The sequence below is a fragment of the Metopolophium dirhodum genome, chromosome 7, assembly GCF_019925205.1.
Source record: "Metopolophium dirhodum isolate CAU chromosome 7, ASM1992520v1, whole genome shotgun sequence".
NCBI lineage: Eukaryota > Metazoa > Arthropoda > Insecta > Hemiptera > Aphididae > Metopolophium > Metopolophium dirhodum.
Genome location: NC_083566.1, coordinates 29,458,380 through 29,482,015, shown reverse-complemented (window position 1 = coordinate 29,482,015; position 23,636 = coordinate 29,458,380). Strand labels below are relative to the sequence as shown.

The window sequence follows — 23,636 nt, the reverse complement described above, 5'->3', positions numbered from 1 at the left end:
TTAATTGATGTTTTCTCAAATTAAATCTAAATTTACAATAGCAATGAACACATTTTTAAATTATTAAAAAAATAATAGTCTAGTTTAAGTCGTGATGAAAAATGTATTCGTTGTAATTTGTAAGATGATTTAAATCGGTGCTGGGTTGTTGGTTGACATCCCACCGCAGTGTTCGCGTGATACCCGATGTCAATATTCTATTACTATCATACAAACAGTATCCATTATAATATAAATATCTATATACTTCAGAGTTTATATTTTAGGATCAGATTATCGAAACACAATACAACGCGACAACGTGACTAGTAACTGTCCATGTCATTCTCTTGTGTTCTTGTAACCTAACCAATATTTGTATTATAATATATTTTAATTTAAAATAATTATTAAATTATAAATTTGATACATTTTGTCAAAATTTGAACTTTAAATGCTTTCCCATTTTTCCTTAATTTATCTTTTGTTTATCACGTCACTTTTGAAGACTACTGGGAAATTTTTACTTTTGACCCCCAAAGTACCAACTAAATTCACTTTCCTATCTGAAAAGGTACTGTTGAAGAAAATCCAAGCACTTTTACTGTCCTAAAAGGTAATGACAGACACAAAAAAAAACACACATCATTCACATCGCTTCGCTCAGAATCTAAAATTTCCAAGTAGTTTTCAAAAGCCACGTGAAAAACAAAAGAAAAATTAAGGAAAAACGGGAATTTTTACGCAAAATCTGTTTTCGAGAAAATCGATTTTGGTTTTTGATGCAACTCTAAAACAAATGATCGTAGGTACATGAAATGTTAACTGAATGTTTATATACCTAAGCATTTTCTATACACCATAACATTTTCTAAATATTTTGACTTATTTTGAGCTGTTTACGGACATTTTCGGTTTCCATTTTTTTTCTATAAATATCAATAAAATTTTATTTGTTGGTTAAAAAAGCTTGAAAATTTAATAGAAGGCTCCTAGGTTACTGTTTCGAAGGCAGATGAAAAAAATTAAAAATCCTTAGTCACAGTTTTTATTTATAAGAATTTAAACTTCAAATCTTCACAAAATACAGAAAAATCACGAAATTTAGCAAATTATTTTGAGTTGAGAATTCATAAAAATTTTTCTTTTTAAATCTAAGATTTTAAAATGTAATACAAGGATTATCCATAAGTTTGTTTACCTTTATCAAAAAAAAAAAAATGTCTACAAGAGAGTCGATGAGCGTTTGAATTTCATATTTTTACAACATTTGATAATCACTTGATTTCTCATGTAACGATTTTGCTATTTTGTTGTTATTCAAAAACGAATAACTGTAGATACATGACAATTTTACTAAATGTTTATATTTTCATTTTCTATACACCATACAATTTTGAAAATATTTTGACTCTTTTTGAGCTGTTTACAGATATTGTCAGTTTTAATTTTTTTTAGTTTTTTTTTCTATAAATATCAATAAAATTGTATTTGTTGGTAAAAAAACGTGAAAATTTAATATAAGACTCCTGATATATTGTTACAATAGCAATATTAAAAATACATAAGCACAATTTTTTTTTTTAAGCATTTAAAGTTCAAATTTTGACAAAATTTATCAAATTTAAAATTTAATAATTATTTTGTAGTTAAAAATGTATAAAATGTTCAACTTTTATAGCTAAGGATTGAAAATTGAAAACAAGGCTCCACGTAAATGGGTTATATATAAATTACTTTATTCACAATAATATCATCAAAATATATACTTGGTAATATCATAGGCTGACTGACCGTTTTCGCTCAGAATCGTTTTTCTTATATACAATTATATTATGTCATTGAACTCAAATTGATCACCGTCCATTACAGTGACTTACTTGTAACTTACTGTACAGCAGAGCGACATCCACTTACCCTCTTTTTTTTTCTTTAAATATAAATTAAATTGTATTCGTTGGGTCAAAAAGCTTGAACATTTAAGACAAGGATCCTCAGTCCTCACGCATTGTTACAATATCAGTTATAAAATTTTGAAAATACATACTTAGGCAAGAATTTTTTTATAAGTATTTTAAGTTCAAATTTCGACAAAATTTATCATATTCAAAAATTTTCAAATTATTTTGCAGTTAAAAATGCATAAAATGTTCAATTTTTATAGAAACGTTTAAAACAAGATTCTACGTAAGTAAATCATACTGTAACCAAAAAATCTAAAAAAAATATAGGTACCTATATACATAAAAATTATTTTTACTTTCTTGATTTTTAATCAAGTAAGTATGATAATTGAAATGAAAAAAGTCTACATTTTGAAAACTTCAAGAATTTGTGTTCAACAGGAAAATAATAAAAATGTAACTCAATAATGATGAGTAGGTGGGTAATTTAGCTAGCTTTAATATAAAATATTAATTAGAGAGATTTGATATCACACCCAAGCGGTATAACTACTTGAATCCATAAAAACGTCGACGTAAACAGTCCCAAAATTTCTATTTTTTTACTTTTCTCCTAAACTATGATAGCTAGATAGTTGATTGATAACTCATTAAAAATGGATTATCAAGTAGATACTAAATTTGGAATTAAAATTTTTTTTAAAAAACTATTTAATTTTTACAGGTAAAAAAAGGGTTATTTATCACTAGATTTTCATTTAGCGAGGTAGATTTCCGAAACTGGAAAACGGATTTTATTGTTTAGGGTCTTGTTAGATTCACATTGGCTAGGAGAAGTGTATTGAAGATTTTCAGAATTTTATCTCCAATCGTTAATTCACTACAAAGCTGTAAGCTGGATTCAAATTGCTATACCGCTTGGGTGTGATATCAGTTAATAAATTTATAAAAATTAAAAATCTATAAAGTTTACATGCCGATTCCTGACTTGCCAAGCTTTTTTTTATATAGTTATTTGAAGTTTATGTTTGGACGAAATCAGATATTTAAACAAATAAGAATGAATTTAGTTGTGTTATAATTTTAAAATTTATTTGTGGGCACTTAAAATTTCTAAGATACATTATTAGTTTTTATCGTATTAATAATAATAATATAAATATAATATAAAATATCCTTGGCTGACAAACCGTCTCCGAACAGAATCGTTTTTCGTATGGTATACAATATTAATAGAATTCAAATTTAATACCATCAATTAAAGTGACCCACTTGTAACATACTGTACAGCAGAGCAAAACCCACTTGCTTTTTTTAAAATTATATTTGTATGTATAACATCGTACGCCACAACACCATTGATTATAATTTATAACACATACATTACACATAGATAAGAAATTCGTTAATTTTTTTTATTGTGGTAAGGGCGAGCGAGGCTCAACTATGTGCCCGGGGACACAAACGTCCAAGTACACCATCTATTGACCATCGTCCAAATTCCGGTTTATGCCAATATCTGGTATCTGCACCACTTCTGTTTTAAGCGTCAGCAAGGATTATTTTTGTCTTTTTTGCAGATGCTTGGTTGGCGATCAGAGAATTATTAGGATTTAGAAAGATCTATTTCGATCTATGGACACGATTTTGGAATATTTTGTGATGAACTTTGTTAGGTAGATTACCTAGCTTATTATTACAATCAAATTCAGAACAATTTTAAATTAGATAATAATTTGGAACTTAAATAATTCAGGAATATTTAACGATTAAGCAAAATATTCATGAGTTCCAATAAGAATAAACTTTTCTATAGTCTGTCCTTTGAGAGAATACACCGCGCACCGACCAAAACTGGTTCCCCCGCGCAACACCCTGCCATGGGGAACCGCTTTCGATAGCAAGGAGACGTTCTCTCGCTGGACAGAGTATAAATAAATTCTTGGTTAGGTATATTTAACAGGTCAACGGCATTTTAAGCAAAACCAGATGTTCTGTAGTGGTTTATTGGTAAACAGACAAAAACACTCAATTAAAATAAAGTCTAATTTGCAAATTGAATTTATTTACATAACTACACATAATTATAGGTACACGTCATAGCCTTTCAAACTGTCAATTTCAACTCTATGATAATATAATATTATTAACACCATAGTGGCATAATATTGAAGTGTAATAAGTATAACATATTATGTGTAGTTTTATTACACAAAATTAAAATTAAACAATAATAACTAATAGTTTATCATAATAATAATATTAATCTATATCGTATTTGACAATTAGTGTTATGTAAAATGTACATGTATTGTAAAAAAAAATAATTTAATATGATGTTTAGTAATAAGTATGATGAATTTAACAATAGTCTAAGACTTAATAAAAAAACATAACTTTTTTACGCCAATATAATTTATAATGTGTAACATTCAATTAAAATGCTATTGACCTTCGATTAAAGCATTGAACTACTTTCTGTTTCGTTTCCGTTTTCTGAACTTTCATAACTGTTGGAGACATCATAACACATTTCCTGTAGTTCATTTATACTTACATTTTTATACTGTGGAGATTTATTATTAACGGAAATTACTAAATCGGAATTTTTTATTTGTGAATTGGTCCGTCGTGGCGGCTTATTATGGACATTAGTGTGCTTGAGCATGTCATTCTTTTGTGTAAAACCACGTCCACAGATTGGACATTTGTATGGTCTTTCACCAGTGTGTGTACGCATATGAACTCGCACTTTTTCAGGTCTCCCAAAGCGCTTGAAGCAGATCTCACACTGGAATGGCTTCACTGGTTCATGGACCATTTGATGCTGGCGTAAATTTGCTAAACAACGAAATGTAGCACTACACATCGGACATCCAAATGGACGTTCACCTGTATGAATACGCCTGTGTGTATCACGTGTCAATTTCGAATTGAATCCTTTGCCACAAAATTCACAGTGATGAGTTGTCTCTCCTGTATGAGTTCGTTCATGATATTGTTTTGATGAAATCTACAACAATGATATTATGAATATTATAATTTATAATAATATAAAATATATCAAAATATTTCATTTTAAATAATAATATTTAAAACATCCTGATTTGAAGTATAGCAGGGCCCTCACAAGGAGGGGGCTGTTAGACATGTAGTAAAGGGGAGCCCATTAAAATTAATTTACTAATTTATGAAATTTTGACAGGAATACCTACTAATTTTATATTAAATAATATTCTATGATATTATAAATGTATATTTATTAAATCAGTGGTGTAGCCAGGGGGGCTAAGGGGACTATAACCCCTCCCATTGACTGTGTTGACCTTAGAATTTTATCAAGATTAATAAAAAATAAAAAGTAAAAATAAAATATATTTCTGACTAAATCCTTATTATGAGCGTTTGAAGTTCAACATTCTACAACACTGGGTATTCACTTGATTTATCATGGAACAAATTTTTTATTTTGTTGTAATTAAAAAACAGGTTTTGAAGATAGTTATTTGAAGGTTTTACAGATATTTGAAATTTGAATTTTTTTTCTATAAATTTCGAAAAAAAATGTATTCGTTGGGTCATAAAGCTGGAAAATATAATACAAAGCAAGGCTTCTTACTCATTGTTACAATAGTAGTTTAAAAAATATTAAAAATAAATAGGCATGATATTTTCGTATAATTATTTAAAGGTCGCATTTTGACTTTAAAAATTTGTAAATTATTTTGTAGTTAAAAATTTATAAAATGTTCAATTTTTATAGCTTAGGATTGAAAATGTAAAACAAAGTTAGAGTTTAGATGAAATTAAATATTTAATCAAAGAATAACGATCTTAGTTGTAATATAAAAATATTATTCCTGGGTAGGCATTTGAAACTTTTAAAATATATCATTATATTTTATACGCACAATAACATTTTCAAATGCAAGTTTTTCGGCAAAAATTAATTTTATCTACTAGTATAAAACTAAATACTAATGCATAATAGTAAAATAAATTACTTTAACCACAATAATATCATTAAATAAACTTAGTAATATTATAGACTGACAGACCATCTTCACTCAGAATCGTTTTTCATGTACAATGATTTTAAATAAAATTTAGAATTTAATAAATCCATCACAGTGACTTTTCTAGATACCTAATGTGCAGCAAAAAGTTACCCACTTGCTTGGTTTTATATTATTTTCATTTTTTCAAGGGCAAAGTCCGGTATACAACTAAAAATGGATATTGGTTTGTACAAAATTAATAGACTCTGAAAACTACTGGACTGTTTTTAATAAGTTATATAAATAGGTTCCTTGAGATATGGGGGAAGGGGTGTTTATAGTTTATTTTTCAACCCCTATACGTAACTAAATAGTAGCTCACACATGAACTTTTTTTCAGCTCACAAAAAAAGAATATTTTTTTGTATATTTAAATGGGGGTGCCATTGGTTACATATTATTACATTCAGGCCCGTCGTTAGATATTTTCCGCCCTTAAGCAAACACTTTAATTTTGCCCCCTTCAATTTCTTTAAAATTGTATGCCGTCCTAAAACAAGACATGACTTGCTTGTGCCCTAGCGGCGGGCCTGATTATATTACTATTATAATTAGTAAAAATATGGCAATTGTGTACATTTTTGTATTTATAAAAAGAAAACAAATATTTGACACAGGCAACACCGGGCGGTACAGCTAGTAAATAAATTAATAGTTAATTTTAATTTTAATAAATAAACAGTATGTAGTGAAATTAAATTAGTGACCAATTTAAAATCATTATATTGAACCTCAGTATGCACAATATTAAATAATATTATAATATACTGACCTGTGAAAATGTTCTGTCACAAAATTTGCATGCATGAGGTTTTTCACCAGTATGAGTTCGTTGATGAATTGTGAATGAAAGTCTGTTTGCCAACACTTTTCCGCATTCTTGGCAAGTGAATCTTTGACGATCATTTTTATGTTTGGCTAAATGATCGAGTAGTCCAGATACCCGATTAAACATAGTAGGGCAAAAGTCACAAAGATATTCATTTCGAGTAAAGTGTGTAGCAATATGACGTTCAAAATGCAACATAGAGTCATATTTAATAAAGCAATGGAAGCATTCCATTTCTTCAGGATTATGTTGAGTAAATATGTGACGACGCATTTTGGACTCCGTATTAAAAACACGCTGACATTTGGCACATTGAAATTTACCATTCTCCTCATCATCCTCTATGATTTTTCCTATGTCTAAGTCTAACTCGTCAACAGATGCATCATCATATAGTTGATCAGTCCCAATACCAACAACATCCACTGGTTCATACTAAAGTAAAAATAAAAGTAACATTATTGTAATTAAATACCAAATTTAATAAATACGTAGCAATAAAAAAACGTAATACTTCTAAATATTCTTCTTTAACTGTAACAATTCCTCCACAATCATCTTCGTCAGCAGAATTTATATCCATAATTTCCATAGATGCTGTATTTTCCTGATCCAGATCTTCAATATTTTCATCTTCATTATTTCCCATATTTACCTATTATAATAGCAGTATGGTTTATTCTATACGTGTTTTCGTTAAGATTACAAAAGCAAATGGTTTGCTGACTGTTTACTGAAACTACATATGAAGTTTGTTCACTGCCAAAACAAAAATATATTATCAAGGGTTTGTGGTACCAGAAACACCAAACCATTGAAAAAGGTGGTTAGCAATAGGAGGCTAGGAGCAAACATTTTAGTAAACAGTAAACAGTTTTAACATAAAATTACCGCAAAAACAATTTATAGCATATTGTTAGGTTTCATTACTTTCAGGAAAATGTGCTTAAAATTAATAATCAAATATTGCTAAGTACCGATCAATGATAAGTACATCTAATAATGATATATGATTTAATATACTTCTAAATACAAAAATAGAAAGAAGATAATATCTAGTGATGCATACATGAGTTATTTAAGTATAGAAGAATAAATAGTATTACTTACAAAATTATAGGAATTATTTTTGATTTGTTTTTTTTTCATAACCTCTTCTAATGTTTTATTCATTTCAATAGTTGATACTATTAAGCAATGACAATTTTCTAGCCGGCTGATGCACAGATTACATAGTTTGAGTGGTAGGTTATCATCCTTGGAAACCTACAATTTAAAGATGGTAAGACAAGGTTCGAAACAAACCATTAAATAAATTGTTTTTAGTTAACTGTAATAGGAAGGTAGGTATTAATTTTTTCTTCTAGCTGTAAAGTCACTCCATCGCGGCCAAATATTTCAACATCCGCTGTGTTACCACAGGTGCGGCAAATATCCCATCTATCTCTTTTTTTGTTCATTATCTTTCTTTATAATCTAAAACACATTTGTATCAATGATCGCATTCGTATACACTAAATAGTTTTAAACAAAAAAAGTAAAGTAGTTTATCTAAACATTAATTTTATGATAATATATCATAATAACAAACAGACAACATTTTAAGTTTCATAGGTAAGGTTAGGTAATATACCTAACATTCAATGGACAATGATTAATTTATAAAACATTTATAATAAATCAAAATATCAAATAAGAACTCAAATAGAACTCAACTTCTGTAGCTCTGAGCCCAAAAATCACTAATATTAGATTTTACAATGTATAATGAAGTTAAACTACAACCTACTCAAATGTTTTTTTTTGGAAAAGATGTTTGGAGGCATATTATAAATTATTACAATGTACAATAATATTATGATCATTGGTTCAAAAACTCTGTGACCCCGAATACAAATCCACGGGAATCGTTTGAGTTGGACACTCAATCGTGACAATGTGTAGTGTGTAGGCTGAATAAAACCATAAAATTTAAAGGAAAAAAATTAGGAAAATAGGTTTTATTAAGCGGCCCGATTTTATTTTTTATCTCAATTTACAACCAGCAAAATATGTATGTTTCATTTTTTATGTCCTATTACCCACATAATATAATGATACACAGCAATATCATATTAACATTAACAGGACGCACGTCGCCATTGGACTTTGCCACTTTGGCAGTTTAGCAATCGCAAGTCGCAAGTCGCAAGTCGAAAGTCAAAACTAGAAAGTCGTTAAAATATCAAAATCGAAGACGGATTTTATGATAATTCCGCTTTGAGCAAATCCAATGAAGTTTCAAACGTCGGACAAACCGCTCAAACTTCAAAGACATCACTGCGACGAGCGACAATGCAACAGCGAAAAACACAAAGAGCATCACAACGTACGCCCATACGTTTGGCTTTGCCGTCGTATTTTTTTTTCTGTTGTCTTTTACTCACCCAAGGAGAATTGATAAACCGGCGTGCGGTCGTGTGTTCACAATTCCCAGTCCACGCTCCGCAGACCTCTCTTGGACTTTCCGGTGGCCGACTGTAAATGTTGGCTGCGGGTCCGATAAAGCGGAAATTCAAAGTCGCCGGAAAAAACACGGATTTTTCGTTAAGGAAACGTATTTTTGTCGGGGTATTGGAGAGCTAAAATCACATTTACAGAGATTGTGTACCAACTTATCATTTTTATATTTCGTAATCATTTAATATGATATTTACGTACAACTGCGGCGGTACAAGGTCGCCATGTTCAACGATGATGCGTTATTATTATTATTATTATTATTATTGTTGTTGTTGTGGTGGTCGCCGCGAAACAGTGTGCCCAACGAGTGTTCAATTTTCAACCGCGGACAGCGAGAAAAATCCACAACACCAACTGAATTCGAAAAAAAATCAATCAAACTGCCGAGTGACTAAAGTTAGTAGTCGTATAAAATTAACTCAATTCTTTTTTTACGCCAATGGGTTTTTTTTTAAATAGAAAACATTCAAACAACTCTTATCAGTCGGTGTTCTAAAAACGACAATGGTCCCGCCGAAAGTGAGCGTTCCCTTATTATCATCTATGGTTGTGTATAATAACTGATAAATGATAACGCGCGTGCCGAGGACCGATAGCGGATAGAGTAACTCGTACGTTGTAGTCGTAACAGTGTCTGTGACATCTGACATTTAGTGTGAAGAACTCCTCCTAATCCTTAAGCCTTGACGATATTATACCTGATATATTACGATACGTAGGTAATAACAATATTAATTATTGTCTTCAAATGCAAGAATGCCGACAATGATTGGACTGTAATGACTGGTCGTTGACGGTGTCCTGCTGTGTTTCCTTCCTTCGGCTCAGTGAGATCGTTGCCTGAACGAAAAATACATTCATACTGTTCCATGTGTGGGGGGACACTATTGCACCATGGTGTCCATCGCGGCCATCCAAACTTTGAAGTATGAATGCCCATTTGGGTGCTGATTGATGAAGGTTGTTGTTATTAATTTTACCTATGTATCGTCTATTCCAGGAAAGCCGATCAACTGAAAGAACAAATATGTACATCCAAAGATATAAACAGCCCCGAGACATTGGCGTATCAACAGCAGTTGAGGGTATGCACACTTAAACACTTTACTGTTGCTTGTCAATTCTTTTTAATCACAATTTATTTCTACTTTTCAGATCATCTACCAGCAAGTGTTGACTTTGGACTTGGAATATGCGCTGGACCAAAAAGTTGAACAAGACTTATGGAATCATGGATTTAAAAATAACATCAACAAGTTGCAACAACTTGCCAAAGACAAAAAGGTACCATCCACAAAGTCGACTGAATCAAATACCTACTAAATTTATACATTAATAGTTAATGAATTCACTTCACTGTATTATATATTTATTTCAATGGTTTTTACTTCTTTATTAGAATGCCAAACGCAATGAATGGAACGCACTATTCTTATCGTGCCTTGAGTCTGCATATGGCTTTTATCTTATGCTTTTGCACAGCATATGCTTGACATTTGATTTGGATCTACCATTTCATAAGTATGTGATGGCTAATGAGTAATGATTATTGTTTATGGTACTCAATTTAGTTAATTATATATTATTCATATCCATAGAAAATTGTATGGATTTTGTGACACGGATGATAAGTCTTTAGGATCAACATATTTACGAAAACCACAAAAAAGCTCATGCAATTACATTTGTCAATATTGTTTGGTACACCTGGGTGACATTGCTCGTTATCGTAATCAAAATAGACAAGCTGAATCATTTTACAGGTACATAGTTTGAATGTAAATAAATTATAAACATTGTTATCTACTTAAATTAAACCACCTGTATCCACATTGTATCTCTGAAATATTAAAATACTTGTCTTCCTTGCTATTACTATTTAATTATCATGTTATATTAGAAAATAGTACTTATTACAAAACTATTTTTCCATAAGTACATAACAGTAAACTCAGCTCTTTGTAAAATCATCTTTGGATATAACAATAATTTCTTTTAAAATGCATACACTTGTTCTATTGATCCTTATCTATAATCTATTCAGAATAAAAAAAGTACTGTGCAGCAGTGCAGCTGACTTGTGGCTTCGTTCAGAATGCCGAACCAAGTTGTTGTCTTAGTGGAAGAAGCATCTGACCACCGCCGGACGAAAACCGGTCGCCACCCGGTACCTTTCTTATTCTGACTAGAGTTTAGTAATGCCTACTTTTTAAATTTAAATACAGTCAACTCGCGATATAACGAATTTCAAGGGACTGAGAAAAAAGTTCGGTATATCGAAAGTTCGTTATATCAAAAGCATATATCAACAAAATTTGTTTAAACGAGATTTAAAAGAAAATAAATCTAGGTTTTATTAGATTTGTATAACTACATACATACATATTATTTATTAATTAATTACAATTTATTTTTAGTTTATTACATATATAGACATATTTATTTTTTTTTTAAATCGGTTATTTTTTTTGTTTGTTGTTACTTGCGCTTATGCGGTCAATAGTGTTCTCCAAATTTGACACAACAACGAAACTAAACTAAAACGTTAACGACATAACGTAGAGGTTACAATAACGTTGTAGAGTCATTTATTTTATCGCATGATAATCGCTGAAATAAACTCCGTTATAGCTTAATTTATATTGACGTGTATCTTATAAGCAACGACATGAACATTATCTTATCGCATAATAATAGCCGAAACAAACTCGTATAATTTGTAACATCAATCTCCAAAATTATAACAATTCGTTACATTGCGAGAACTTTTGTCTAAAAAAACTTCGTTATATAGAGGGGACAAAAATACATTTAATTTTTCGTTATATCACGAGATTTTCAAGGGAACAACAGTTTTATTCGTTACACCGAGATTTTCGTTATATCGAACTTCGTTATTCCGCGAGTTGACTGTATAACTATACTCTATTCAGAATACTTGCCATATGAGATCCAAACCTCTGAACCGGTGGCACAATGTTTTTGTCACTGTTGGTTATTAATGGTAGGGACTGAGGAGTTCTGATGTTATTTACCAGTTTTTATCCACCGCTTGTTATTTTTTAATTCTGAATAGAGTATAGATATATTAGTTTTATTAAAAACAAACAAACTTATTAGTTATTAGGTATTTTATTTTATTTAAAAATTGATAAAAATTAAATTATTACTCTTGTTTTTCATAGGGAACTTGATTTAGTGGCATAGTATAAGATAATCATAACAAATACTAAATAATGCATTACTAAAGTAATAATTGTTTTAAACAAATTAATATTAATACAACAATAATTTCAAATTAAGATAGCAATGTTAAACTTAAACAAAGTTGTAAAAATTGAAATAATAATCAAATAAGTGTGATGTGTATTTATCTTAGAAAATTTATATTATTTTAACACAAACAATATACTTTTATACAGACATGCCATTCAATTAAGCCCTAACAGTGGACAACCTTACAACCAATTGGCTCTATTGGAAGCATCACGAGGAGATAGTTTGAGCACAGTATTTTATTACATGAGAAGCATTAATGTTAGACACCCGTTTCTAGCAGCTGTCAATAATCTAAATTTCACATTAAACAAATATATTAGCTCTAGGTGAATATAATACAGTTTTAAAAAAAAATGTTTTAAATTCTACAAATCAACTAATAATTTGTTTTGATACATAACTATTTATATTTTATTGTTTTTTAGTCAAGACATGCTGTATAAAACAAAAATCACTAGTACTGAATTTATCCAACTATTTCTCGCATTCCATGGAGTGTTGATGTCAAAAGATATAATGAAACGTCAAGCTTGTGATGGATACATCAAAAGTCTTTCCTTGTCATTTACACCACATATTGCTACTGAATCATTTTCGTCATTTAAATTACAGCAGGTTATTATTAATATTATTATTGTTATTAATATTTACGTATCTTATATATTTAATTGTTCTTAGATGGTGGCTATTAATATGTTGGCATTTAACTATATTGGAAATGAATCTACGTCAATTAAGATGCAGTGTTTTCCTGTTGTTGATTTACTGGCCACTTTTCTCAATGCTTTTTTACTTCCACTGTACACAATGAAAGAAAGTCAAAATATCTCAGAATACTATACATTGCCTGCAGGTAATAAAAAAAAAAAATACCGAATTCATTCAATGGAAAAACTTATTTAAATGTTATTAAACCATCAATAACACATGTTGTAATTTAAATATTTTTATACTTTATTTTTAAAGTCAAACTAATTCTGGATTGGATAAGAAGTGATATAAGTGTTCTAAATTCTCCTGGTTTCAAAAGTCGCTTACAAATCTGGCCTGGCCTTTGCAAACTATTGAACGGGCTATCAAATGATCTAAACAATGACGATTGTGAGTTACAAACTATTGTATAGTTAATTGTCTTATACTGTTATTATACTGCCCAGTGAAAAATTATTTTTGTTGATCTGCCATACCAGGAGGTACTTTGGTATATATATATTATATTATATTACATTAAATTAATGTGAACATCATAAACCAAAACCATTATTTTTATAGATTCCTAGTATATTGTTTCAAAGACAAATTAAAAATCCATAGACAATTTTTTTTATAAGCAAGTTTAAATATTGAAAAAATTTTCTATTTAAATCTAAAATTCGACAATGTAATACAAGATTCCTCATAAGTTTGTGTACCTTTATCAAAAAAAAAATCAAATTAAATTTTTATGAGCGTATGAAGTTCATATTTTTACAACTTTGGATATTCACTCGATCTCTCATGTAACAAATTTCTTATTTTGTTGTAATTCAAAAACGAATAACCGTATATAGACACTTTAGATTTATAAGTTAAAACATTTGTTTATTTTATCTATACCTATACTTGATAAAAATTTCAAAATTTTCTAAATATTTTGACTTATTTTGTGCTGTTTATACAGATAACAAATTTAAATTTTTTTTAGTTTTTTTTTCTATAAATATCAATAAAATGTTATTTGTTGGGTAAAAAAGGGTGAAATATTAATGCAAGGCTTCTGATATATTTTACAATAGCAGTTAAAAAAAATTAAAAATCCAATGTCACAATTTTTTTTATAAGCCTTAAAGTTCAAATTTCAAATTTGCAAATTATTTCGAGTTAAAAATTCATGAAAAAATTTTCTTTTTAAATCTAAAATTTGAAAATGTAATACAAGATTCCTCATAAATTTGTCAACCTTTATAAATAATAAATGTCCACAAGTAAATCAAATTAAATTTTTATGAGCGTTTGAAATTCATATTTTTACTACATTTGATATTCACTCGATTTCTCATGTAACGAGTTTCTTATTTTGTTATTATTAAAAAACGAATGATTTTAGATACTTGAAAATTTCACTGAATGTTTATATTAGCATTTTCTATACACGATAAAATTTTGACTATTTTTGAGCTGCTTACGGACATTGTTTAGTTTCAATTTTTTGAGTAAAAAAGCTTGAAAATTTAATGCAAGGTTCCTGATATAATATTACAATTTGAAAAATATTAAAAATACATAAGCACAATTTTTTTTTATAAGCATTTAAAGTTTGAATTTCGACAAAGTTGAATAAACAAAATTTTGTAGTTAAAAATGTATAAACGTTCAACTTTTACAGCTAAGGATTGATAATTTAAAACAAGGTTCCACGTAAATAGGTTATATATAAATTACTTTATTCACAATAATATCATCAAATATACTTGATAATATCATAGGCTGACTGACCGTTTTCGCTCAGAATCGATTTTTTTATACAATAATATTATATCGTTGAATTCAAATTTAACACCATCCATTACAGTGACCCACTTGTAACCTACTGTACGGCAGAGTGACACCCACTTGCCCTCCTTTTTTACTTTTTATTTGATTTATGCACAATTTAATGTTTATTTTGTGAGTAAACAAATTAAAATACACTCAAAATATTTGTATCATCATTTAAAATCACAAAAATTTGCAAATTATTTTGTGAGAATTTCATAAAATATTTTTTATTAATAGCTTATTCTCAAAAATGTAATAAAAGGTTTCTCATAAGTAGATCATTCAGAACCTAAAAATCTTAAAAATACAAATGCATAATTTTTTTTGTATAGACTAAAGACTTAAAGTTCAAATTCGACAAAATTGGATATTTTTGAAGGGACTTGAAACTATTCATTAATGCCTCTATTCTTATTTACTATACTCATGAAATTGTTCAAAATTGTTCAAAATATTTAGATAATACATTTTAAGCTATTGTCTATTTTTACTGAGAATATATTTACACTGTTCTATAGTTGTCAGTAAAAAAATGTATCGTTATAGTATGATCATTGCTTAAATATACAAGGTTACTGCACATAGGCTATTTTGTCATCAAACAAAATAAAATGGAAGTGTAAGGGTACAGTCCATAGCTTAAGTATAGGTCTTCCCCTTACGTTGCCATTTTAATTCCTTAACATGATAAAATGATATAGTGGGGGCACTATTGCAATAACCTAGTATATTAATTAAGCCATGTGTATGATATTAATATAAATACTATATTTACTTACTTAAATTTAATTCAACTAATTGACAATTGTTTTTTTACATTATTATTACTTTAAATATATTAACATATAACATGTTCTAACAAATAACAAATGAAAATTGTAAAATGTATTAATAATTATAATAATTGCTATTAAGCAATAAAAATATACAGTCAAGGCTCGATACTTCAAAAGACTTAACAACTTGAATTGTGTTTTATTCCCCTGGAAAATTTTTCCCCTATAAATTAGTTAGATATCTCGAATAATACATATTTTGAAGTGAATTTTTATCCCCCTTTAACTTTGAATTATCACAACTCTACTGTATTTTAAAATATACTTATTAATGTAGGCTGACGACTTGTATTCGCTCAGAACTATTGTTATTTATATTATGCAATGATTTTTCATCGAATTCCAATTTAACACACCAATAAAAGACTTACTCAATGACAACGTAGGTTCAACACATACTGTTTAGCAGAGTGGTTACCCACATCTCCACTTATTAATTAATATAATAATCCAAAATGTGTCATAATAAATGTTTTATTACTATTAGATTCTCATATTCCTTTACCAGAAGATAGATTACTCCAAGGCTTTGTTATGTTAGAATCAGTACATTCTAAGCTCATGTAAGTATTAAATATAATAATTTTTATAACACTTTAATTTTATAAATATATCTTATTATTTTATCTTAGATTAAATGGTGATGATGCTACAAAAATAAATGTAAATGCTCTAAGAGCTAATCGTTTAATTGATTTTGGTGTATGGTTTTCGTCTACTTCATATTCATTAATTAAAGCAATGTAAGAATATTTGATTATTTTTAATTTGTTTGTGATTAATTAATTATTTTTTTTTTTTTTGTTAGAAAAAAAGATAAAGGATGGAGCTTTGAAATAATACCGAATAGTTCGACCAGCTCTCATTCAATTGATCTCGCTGCTGATCTTGAAACATTATCATCATATCAACAGCGGCAGTTACTTAGTTCAAGTATGTTATTACAATAAATTATTATTAATAAGTATAATGAATAAATTGTTATTACCTTGATATGATATTTTATTTTTAGGTGAAAGAAAAAGTGGTATTTTGAAGCCTCAATCATCTAGTAACTCAGATATAAAACCAGTATTGCGTAATGTTGACTTTGATTCAATGTTCAAAAAGAATCAAGATACTGAAGCCAAACAAGTAAATATTTTACTGCATAGTATAGGACAATATATTATAGATTATTAATAATTAATTTGTCGTTTAAATAATGTGTAGGTAAAATTCCGGTCACCATCTCCGAGTTCATCGTCTAGCAGTGAGGCCAAATGGTCATTGGAAGACCTTGATCAGACTTCTTCAGAATTTGAAAAAGATCAAAATGCTGTAAAACCTACTCCTATTGGCTATCAATTGCCGCATCCTGTCAACAATTTAAACTCATCTCAAACCAATATTAATCCAGTTATGAATACTTTTGGTCATATGCAGCTGAGTGGATTTCCATCATCTTCTGAAAGTCAATTTAGGTTTGGTCAGCCATTACAAAACTTCTCTGCTTGGCCTCAACCACCAGCCAGTTGGATTGATAGCATTAAACAACCTCAAAAGTAAGAAAATGTATTGTTTTTCTAAAAACATTACTTTGATTTGTAGAATTGCATGAATGCTCTACTCTAATTGTTTGAATAATACAATACTTATACAGATATAATAATTCTGCTTAACTCTTATAACTTTTAGCAACCAACAGAATCATCCAATGTTTCCATTTATGCAAAACCAAACTCCAATTGGGCAGTACCCAAATGGCACTTGGTCAAATGTTAATCCTCCCCAAGTAACACATAATTCACCATTGCAAAATAATTTAAATGTAAGTATGAATACTTATAATAAATAAAAAAATAATATTAATTATCTTATACAATTTTTAAGCATTTTAATATAAGAGATGATCAACAACGTAATTATTACAATGGTGTAAACAACAGTCCATATTATTCACTATTTAATCAACCTAATGTTATGATGCCTCGTAATATGGATACAAGTCAAGAGCCCAATAACAGATCATTTGCTACATTCCACCAGCAGGTATTATTGGTTAAATATAAAATAAAATTATCATACCTCATCTTATATAAATTTTTTTTTATAGTCATTGTGGTCAGGACCAGGTCCATCGCCACTTGAACGTTTATTGGAACAACAACGTGGTCGTGATGCCTCAGAAGGAGGGACATAATATAATGAAATGGAATTGAATTCAACCTAACCTGGAATTTTTATAAATTGGCTATCAATGATAATTGAACTATAAGCCTATTAAACTTTGGCTGAAAAATTGATATTTGGAACTACTAAAATAATATCTTAGCATGCTTAAGCTACTGATTTAGCTTCATGAAAACATTGGGTTTGCAATTTACATGATTTTTATCTTACAGTAGGTGTAAGGATTAAAGTTACTGTCTTTTCTGTAGTGAACCAACTTCCAACTTTTTTATCTGATTCATAAATTATGAAAAGTTTGCTGCAAATAAATTGACGTCTAATAAATTTTATATTTCATTCAAATAACTTATTCTTTTGGTACAACATTTTTTCTTACTTTAATTTATTGATGTTTATTATTTATATTTGTACAAATGTTCTCATTTTAATCCTCCATCATTTTTTTAAAATATTGTTTATTGAGAATTTAAAAAAAAATAGATAAATATATTATATCAACACTGTTTGTCCCTTGCTACAATGTATTTATTTATTTTCAATTCGTTAGATATTAAGATTATTATTTCAGAGGTTAATTATGTATGAAATATAATATGAAAATTAATTCAAATTTTGAAACAATACCTTTTTTCTTGTTAGAAAATGTAATCATAATTTTTGTTCAACATTCTAGACTGATATGTATGCATAGTTTTATAATGAAGGAATACAAATGTGATGTTTAATAATTCATATCAGACTGAATTAAAATTATATTTATGGCTATATTGTTATTCAGTTATTTTTAGGGACAAACTATTTTTATTCTGATTTTCTGTGAATGATAATTGTTTTATACTCGCTTGAAATAGTCATAGTTTTTTTTAATTCCTTATTAGATTTACATTTCCCAGACAAATTAATACCTTTAAATTGTTAAATTATTTTTACGAGGAAAACTAATAAATTATTTTTTTTTATATATATATTATAATATAAGTGACATGTAAAATTTGATTTTTACTACTAGTTAAGTCCTAGAAAACATTTTTTTTAAAGTTCCTGTTCAGAACCCATAGCCCTCACCTTGGCTATTATTAAGTTAATTTTTATTATGTTTCTATTCTTATTATATTTTTGTTCAGAATATTGTTTTTGTGTTATGTAGACATTTAGTTCATTTATTTTTGTAATGGTGTAATTAGAATTATTTTATGATGCATATAAACATTCTAAAATCACTAACATTAGAAATACATTTTCTAGGAATCAGATAAACAAAAATAAGAAGATAACATGTTTTCATGACAAATTCTTATTATACTTCAATAAAAATAATTGTTCACAATTTTCTAAATAGTGTTATTATTAAAGCTATGCCCTAAATCAATATTATTATTCAATATTCATATAATGGATATTTTATTAGCTATCAACTATTATCATTCATTATATAAGAATATGTGCTAGTGTGTGTTATTCAGACAAAGAAAGTGAAACAGTGAAACAGTGGTCTACACCTCCGGACCTCAACCGACGTCAAAATATTGCCATCACTCGCATTAGAATCGGTCACACCTTTCTCACACACTCCTTCCTCATCAGTAAAGATCAACCCCCTATATACAACACATGCCAAACCCGTATCACCATAAGACACATTTTTGAAGAATGCCCAGTACACGAACCAACCCGCACTCTTCTCAACCTACCACCCAACATCAAAGAAGCTCTAAATGAAGAACACACTTTAAAAACTATCGAATTCATCACCAAAGACAACCTTATCAACAAAATATAGTTTTAATATAAATCAAATTGTAAATCTATTTAAACAAATATTGTAATTTTTTAATATTGTAATCTACTTTTCTTTTTTCCTTTTTTTGCTTTGTTAAATTAAAACATAAATGTTGGCTAATAACCTTTGTAGTTGAAGCCTGTAAACTTTAAATAAAAAAAAAAAAAAAAAAATTAAATAGGTTAATGATTGTTAATAGTTGTTTACTAACTTAAATAAATAAATTATAAAGTTCTGAATTGGATATAATTTATACACAATAACAACAGTCAACATATATACTATAATACATAAATACATATATCCAGAGGTGCTGGTGAAAGCCCCTTTCGCCCCTTATAACATAAATTCGTAATACATTAATTTTTTTGTTGCCTCTCAATTATTATTTTGTTCTTTACAATATTTCTGTCCTTGAGTTGTGATGATGATATTTTTTAGTTTTTTTATTCAAAATCTTAATTGTAGGTACCTACTTGAAATTTTCATCAAATGTTTAGATATTTTATCATTTTCTATACATGATAACATTTCTAACATGTTTTGAATTTATAGACATTTTCAACTTTCAACTTTTATAGTTTTTATTCTATAAAAATGTCAATAATATTTTATACGTTGGGTCAAAATACTTGAAAATTTAATACAAGGTTCGTTAAAAGTTGTTATAATATTAAAGATCCATAGCGGGGGCACATTTTTTTTTATAATTATTTAAAGTTCACATTTTGACTAAACCTCAAGTATGATATTCAAATTATTTTGTAATCAAACAATTATAAAATCTTCAATTTGTACAACTAAGAATTGAAAATTTAATACAAGGATTCTCATAAATAGTTCATATTGTAACCAAAAATATGAAAAAATAGTTATTTTTTACAGATATTCTAAGTTCAAATTTGGACGAAATTACATATTAAAACCAAGAAAAACAGTTTTAGTTATTTTGTTATAATTTAAAAATATTATTCATGAATATTTAAGACTTTTAGAGTACATTATTATACATATATATTTTTTTCCCATTGAACTCGAGCCCGGCGACTATGACCATTAGCTACTATAGGTATGGCAAGATTTTTGCCACAACGAACCCGGATGGTCATCCATCCGGAAACTAATAACAGTGGACTTTACTTACTTTCAATCACGTTGCGTGATTGATAGCAGCCACCGGGCCGCGTCAAGCACATTCTTAAAAAATACTATAGCCAGCTGTAGTCTGTACCTAGATCATCTTTGGTTTATCTAAATAATATGATCAAATCCTGACTGAGAAACAAGATATGAGTAGCAGATGTACTTTGTGACCAGGCAGATATGTTCTTTTCTTTGCCTATGTTGTTCATCATCATTTTCTTGAGTGTTGTAACATGCACGAGATTCTCCGTTATGCACGCATAAATACAGATTCGTCTGCATCGAACGTTTAATTTTAAATGCCGGTTAAAGCGTTGGATGATTGCATTTTCCCGTACATTGGACAGTAAATATATTTTCCTACAGGTGGGCGAAAAAGTCGAAAACCCCATGCTACGCAGCAGTTGGAACTCGGAATAGTTGGGTACTGTCCAAATCAGTTTAATATTTAATACCCACGCATGAACGTATCTATATAATAGTACAAATACAATACAAGACTTATGGAATACCTACACGCTGAAGGGATCAGTGGCGTCGTAAATAGCTATTTTATGAGGCGGCCGCCTCATGGAATAGTGTGGGTGGGTATCCCAACGACCCCAGTCACCAAGACCTATAGGGTATAGATAGCTAGACCTGGGTATCGAATAAAGCGATCAAAAAGCGGTAGATTTGGCACCTAGCTCTTACTTGGGTGCCTACCTATATAGGTGTGAAAGTCGTACCGTAAGGTATTTTGTGACGTACTGCCAAATGTGCGGTGTGTCAAAGAACGGCGATTGTAAACTGCGCCCAACGTACAGGTAAACACGAAATCATACATGTGAACTGCGCCCGAGTTCTTATCGTGAGTAAAAAGGTGATATGTAAACGGCGCTCGAGTTTTATCAAATGTAAAAAGGTGACATAATATGTTAACTATATACTATGTAAACTGCGCCCGGCTAAACTTTTAAAAATTGAATAGCTATATTTTTGCCAAATTAAACAAAATTACAGAATTACTAATCTAAAATTACAATCTTTAATATATTTGATTCGTTACAGCCATATTATAGCATAAATAATTAATAGAATAAAATTAAAAATTAAAAAAAATATATAATCTTAAAAAGTACAATATTGGGACAAAAAAAAACATATTGTTGATACATATTCATCAATTGGAGTTTGACCACTGTTATATTTATTAATTAAATTTTGTAACGTTTTGTGTTTATTTTTGTCTTAGAATTTTGGTATTTTGGTACATTTATACTATTTAATTTAATATATGTTTCTATTTAAACTTCGTTTAACTTTTCTAAGAACATGAAAATATTTGGATGAGTAGTATAAAAGCTAGAATTTTTTAATAGCGTTACAAAATATTTTACTAGGTTTGGTACATATATCTTCAGTTGCCTCGCGTTTCACAATACCAGTCACGAATTGTTTTTGGAGGTTTTGATCACTTAAAGATTTATGGCTATGGTTTAAATTTTGTTCAGTGATTATTTCGTCATCACCTACAGTTTTTAAAAATGCTGTGCAAGTTTTAACTGTACATCGCCACTTATCCTCACCCGAACTCAGAGGCCGATTAGTTTTCCAAAATTTAAATTTTTCAATAATTTTCAAGCTTTTTTCGCGCTGCGAAACGAATTGTTCGGCCACTTCACTGATTAAACTGAATATCTAAAAATGCCCGACAACCTCTTTGAAGCCCTCAGCCCTACACATGACAACACCAACAAAATAATCATATTTTTAAAACAAATTAACATGTATAATTTAATTTAAGAATTTATTGTAAAACTATACTCTATTATGTACTAACTACCAATTTTGTTGCAAGCTAATAACCTAGTAGTTGATGCTGTACCATGAATAAAAAAAAAAAAAAAAAAATAAACTGAATACGACATGTACTATAAGTAGCCCCATGCCGGATGTAGTGATTGATAAGCCATCAGTAGATGCCGTATTGCTGCAATAACTATTCGATAACGTGTTGGTATTCTTAGACAACAATATAATTTCTGTGATATAATTGCAAAAGTACACAATCATAGTGACTTTAATAATTCAAAAGTTTTATATATTTTACAAACGGCGCACAGCTTAAGTTGTAAGTACAATTTGGGCGCAGTTTACATTATACCTTTTTAATGTGGATAAAAATTTGGGCGCAGTTTACATTATATTTTTTTAACATAGATAAAAATTCGGGCGCAGTTTACAAAAAAAAGGTCATTTGGGCACAGTTTACGTATGCCCCGAAAGGGGCCGCATGGACCTTTATAGTTGCGCCTAAAACAAAATTTGTATTTTAGGGTCAATATATTAATTGCACTGTTTATTTATTTATTTCAGGCACACCAATTACAGTAAATTACATTAATAATATCTGATGCGTAGGTATACCTACCAACTGACTACTGAGCTACAAGCTCGTTTCTGGTAGTTATTGGTATACGATTTATATTGATTTATTGATTTATTTATTGAGTAAACGCCCGAAGGCTCAAATACAGTACAACATAAAATATAAAATTACAGAGAATTAATAAAAATTACATAATTCAGAAAAAACATAACATAAACAATTAAGGTACAATATAAAAATACCAAAGTATCATTGCTTATAAACGA

At 28.9% G+C, this 23,636-nt stretch overlaps 2 protein-coding genes across 3 annotated transcripts; one reads left to right on the top strand and one right to left on the bottom strand.

Annotated features, from left to right (window-relative positions):
• Window positions 1-3,928: 3,928 nt before the first annotated feature.
• LOC132948552 (zinc finger protein 391-like) lies at window positions 3,929-9,589 on the bottom strand. 2 transcript variants are annotated; one of them, XM_061019064.1, is made up of 7 exons: window positions 9,471-9,589; window positions 9,197-9,391; window positions 8,102-8,246; window positions 7,881-8,036; window positions 7,285-7,425; window positions 6,714-7,205; window positions 3,929-4,896 (listed from the first exon to the last, which is right to left on the bottom strand). In XM_061019064.1, exons 3-7 carry the CDS (start codon window positions 8,228-8,230, stop codon window positions 4,342-4,344), a joined length of 1,473 nt encoding a protein of 490 aa, XP_060875047.1. In that variant the 5' UTR covers window positions 8,231-8,246; window positions 9,197-9,391; window positions 9,471-9,589; the 3' UTR covers window positions 3,929-4,341. The 2 variants fall into 2 exon arrangements, with proteins under 2 accessions (XP_060875047.1, XP_060875048.1); XM_061019065.1 differs by lacking the exons at window positions 9,197-9,391; window positions 9,471-9,589 and adding an exon at window positions 8,856-9,132.
• On the top strand, window positions 9,540-19,404 carry LOC132948550 (nonsense-mediated mRNA decay factor SMG7-like). Its single transcript, XM_061019063.1, has 18 exons — window positions 9,540-9,668; window positions 9,732-10,198; window positions 10,273-10,357; window positions 10,428-10,556; window positions 10,672-10,793; window positions 10,871-11,035; window positions 12,695-12,877; window positions 12,977-13,166; window positions 13,230-13,404; window positions 13,518-13,652; window positions 16,392-16,467; window positions 16,537-16,647; window positions 16,713-16,837; window positions 16,917-17,038; window positions 17,117-17,448; window positions 17,582-17,714; window positions 17,777-17,935; window positions 18,000-19,404. Exons 2-18 carry the CDS (start codon window positions 10,167-10,169, stop codon window positions 18,084-18,086), a joined length of 2,361 nt encoding a protein of 786 aa, XP_060875046.1. The 5' UTR covers window positions 9,540-9,668; window positions 9,732-10,166; the 3' UTR covers window positions 18,087-19,404.
• The last annotated feature ends 4,232 nt before the right edge of the window (window positions 19,405-23,636 follow it).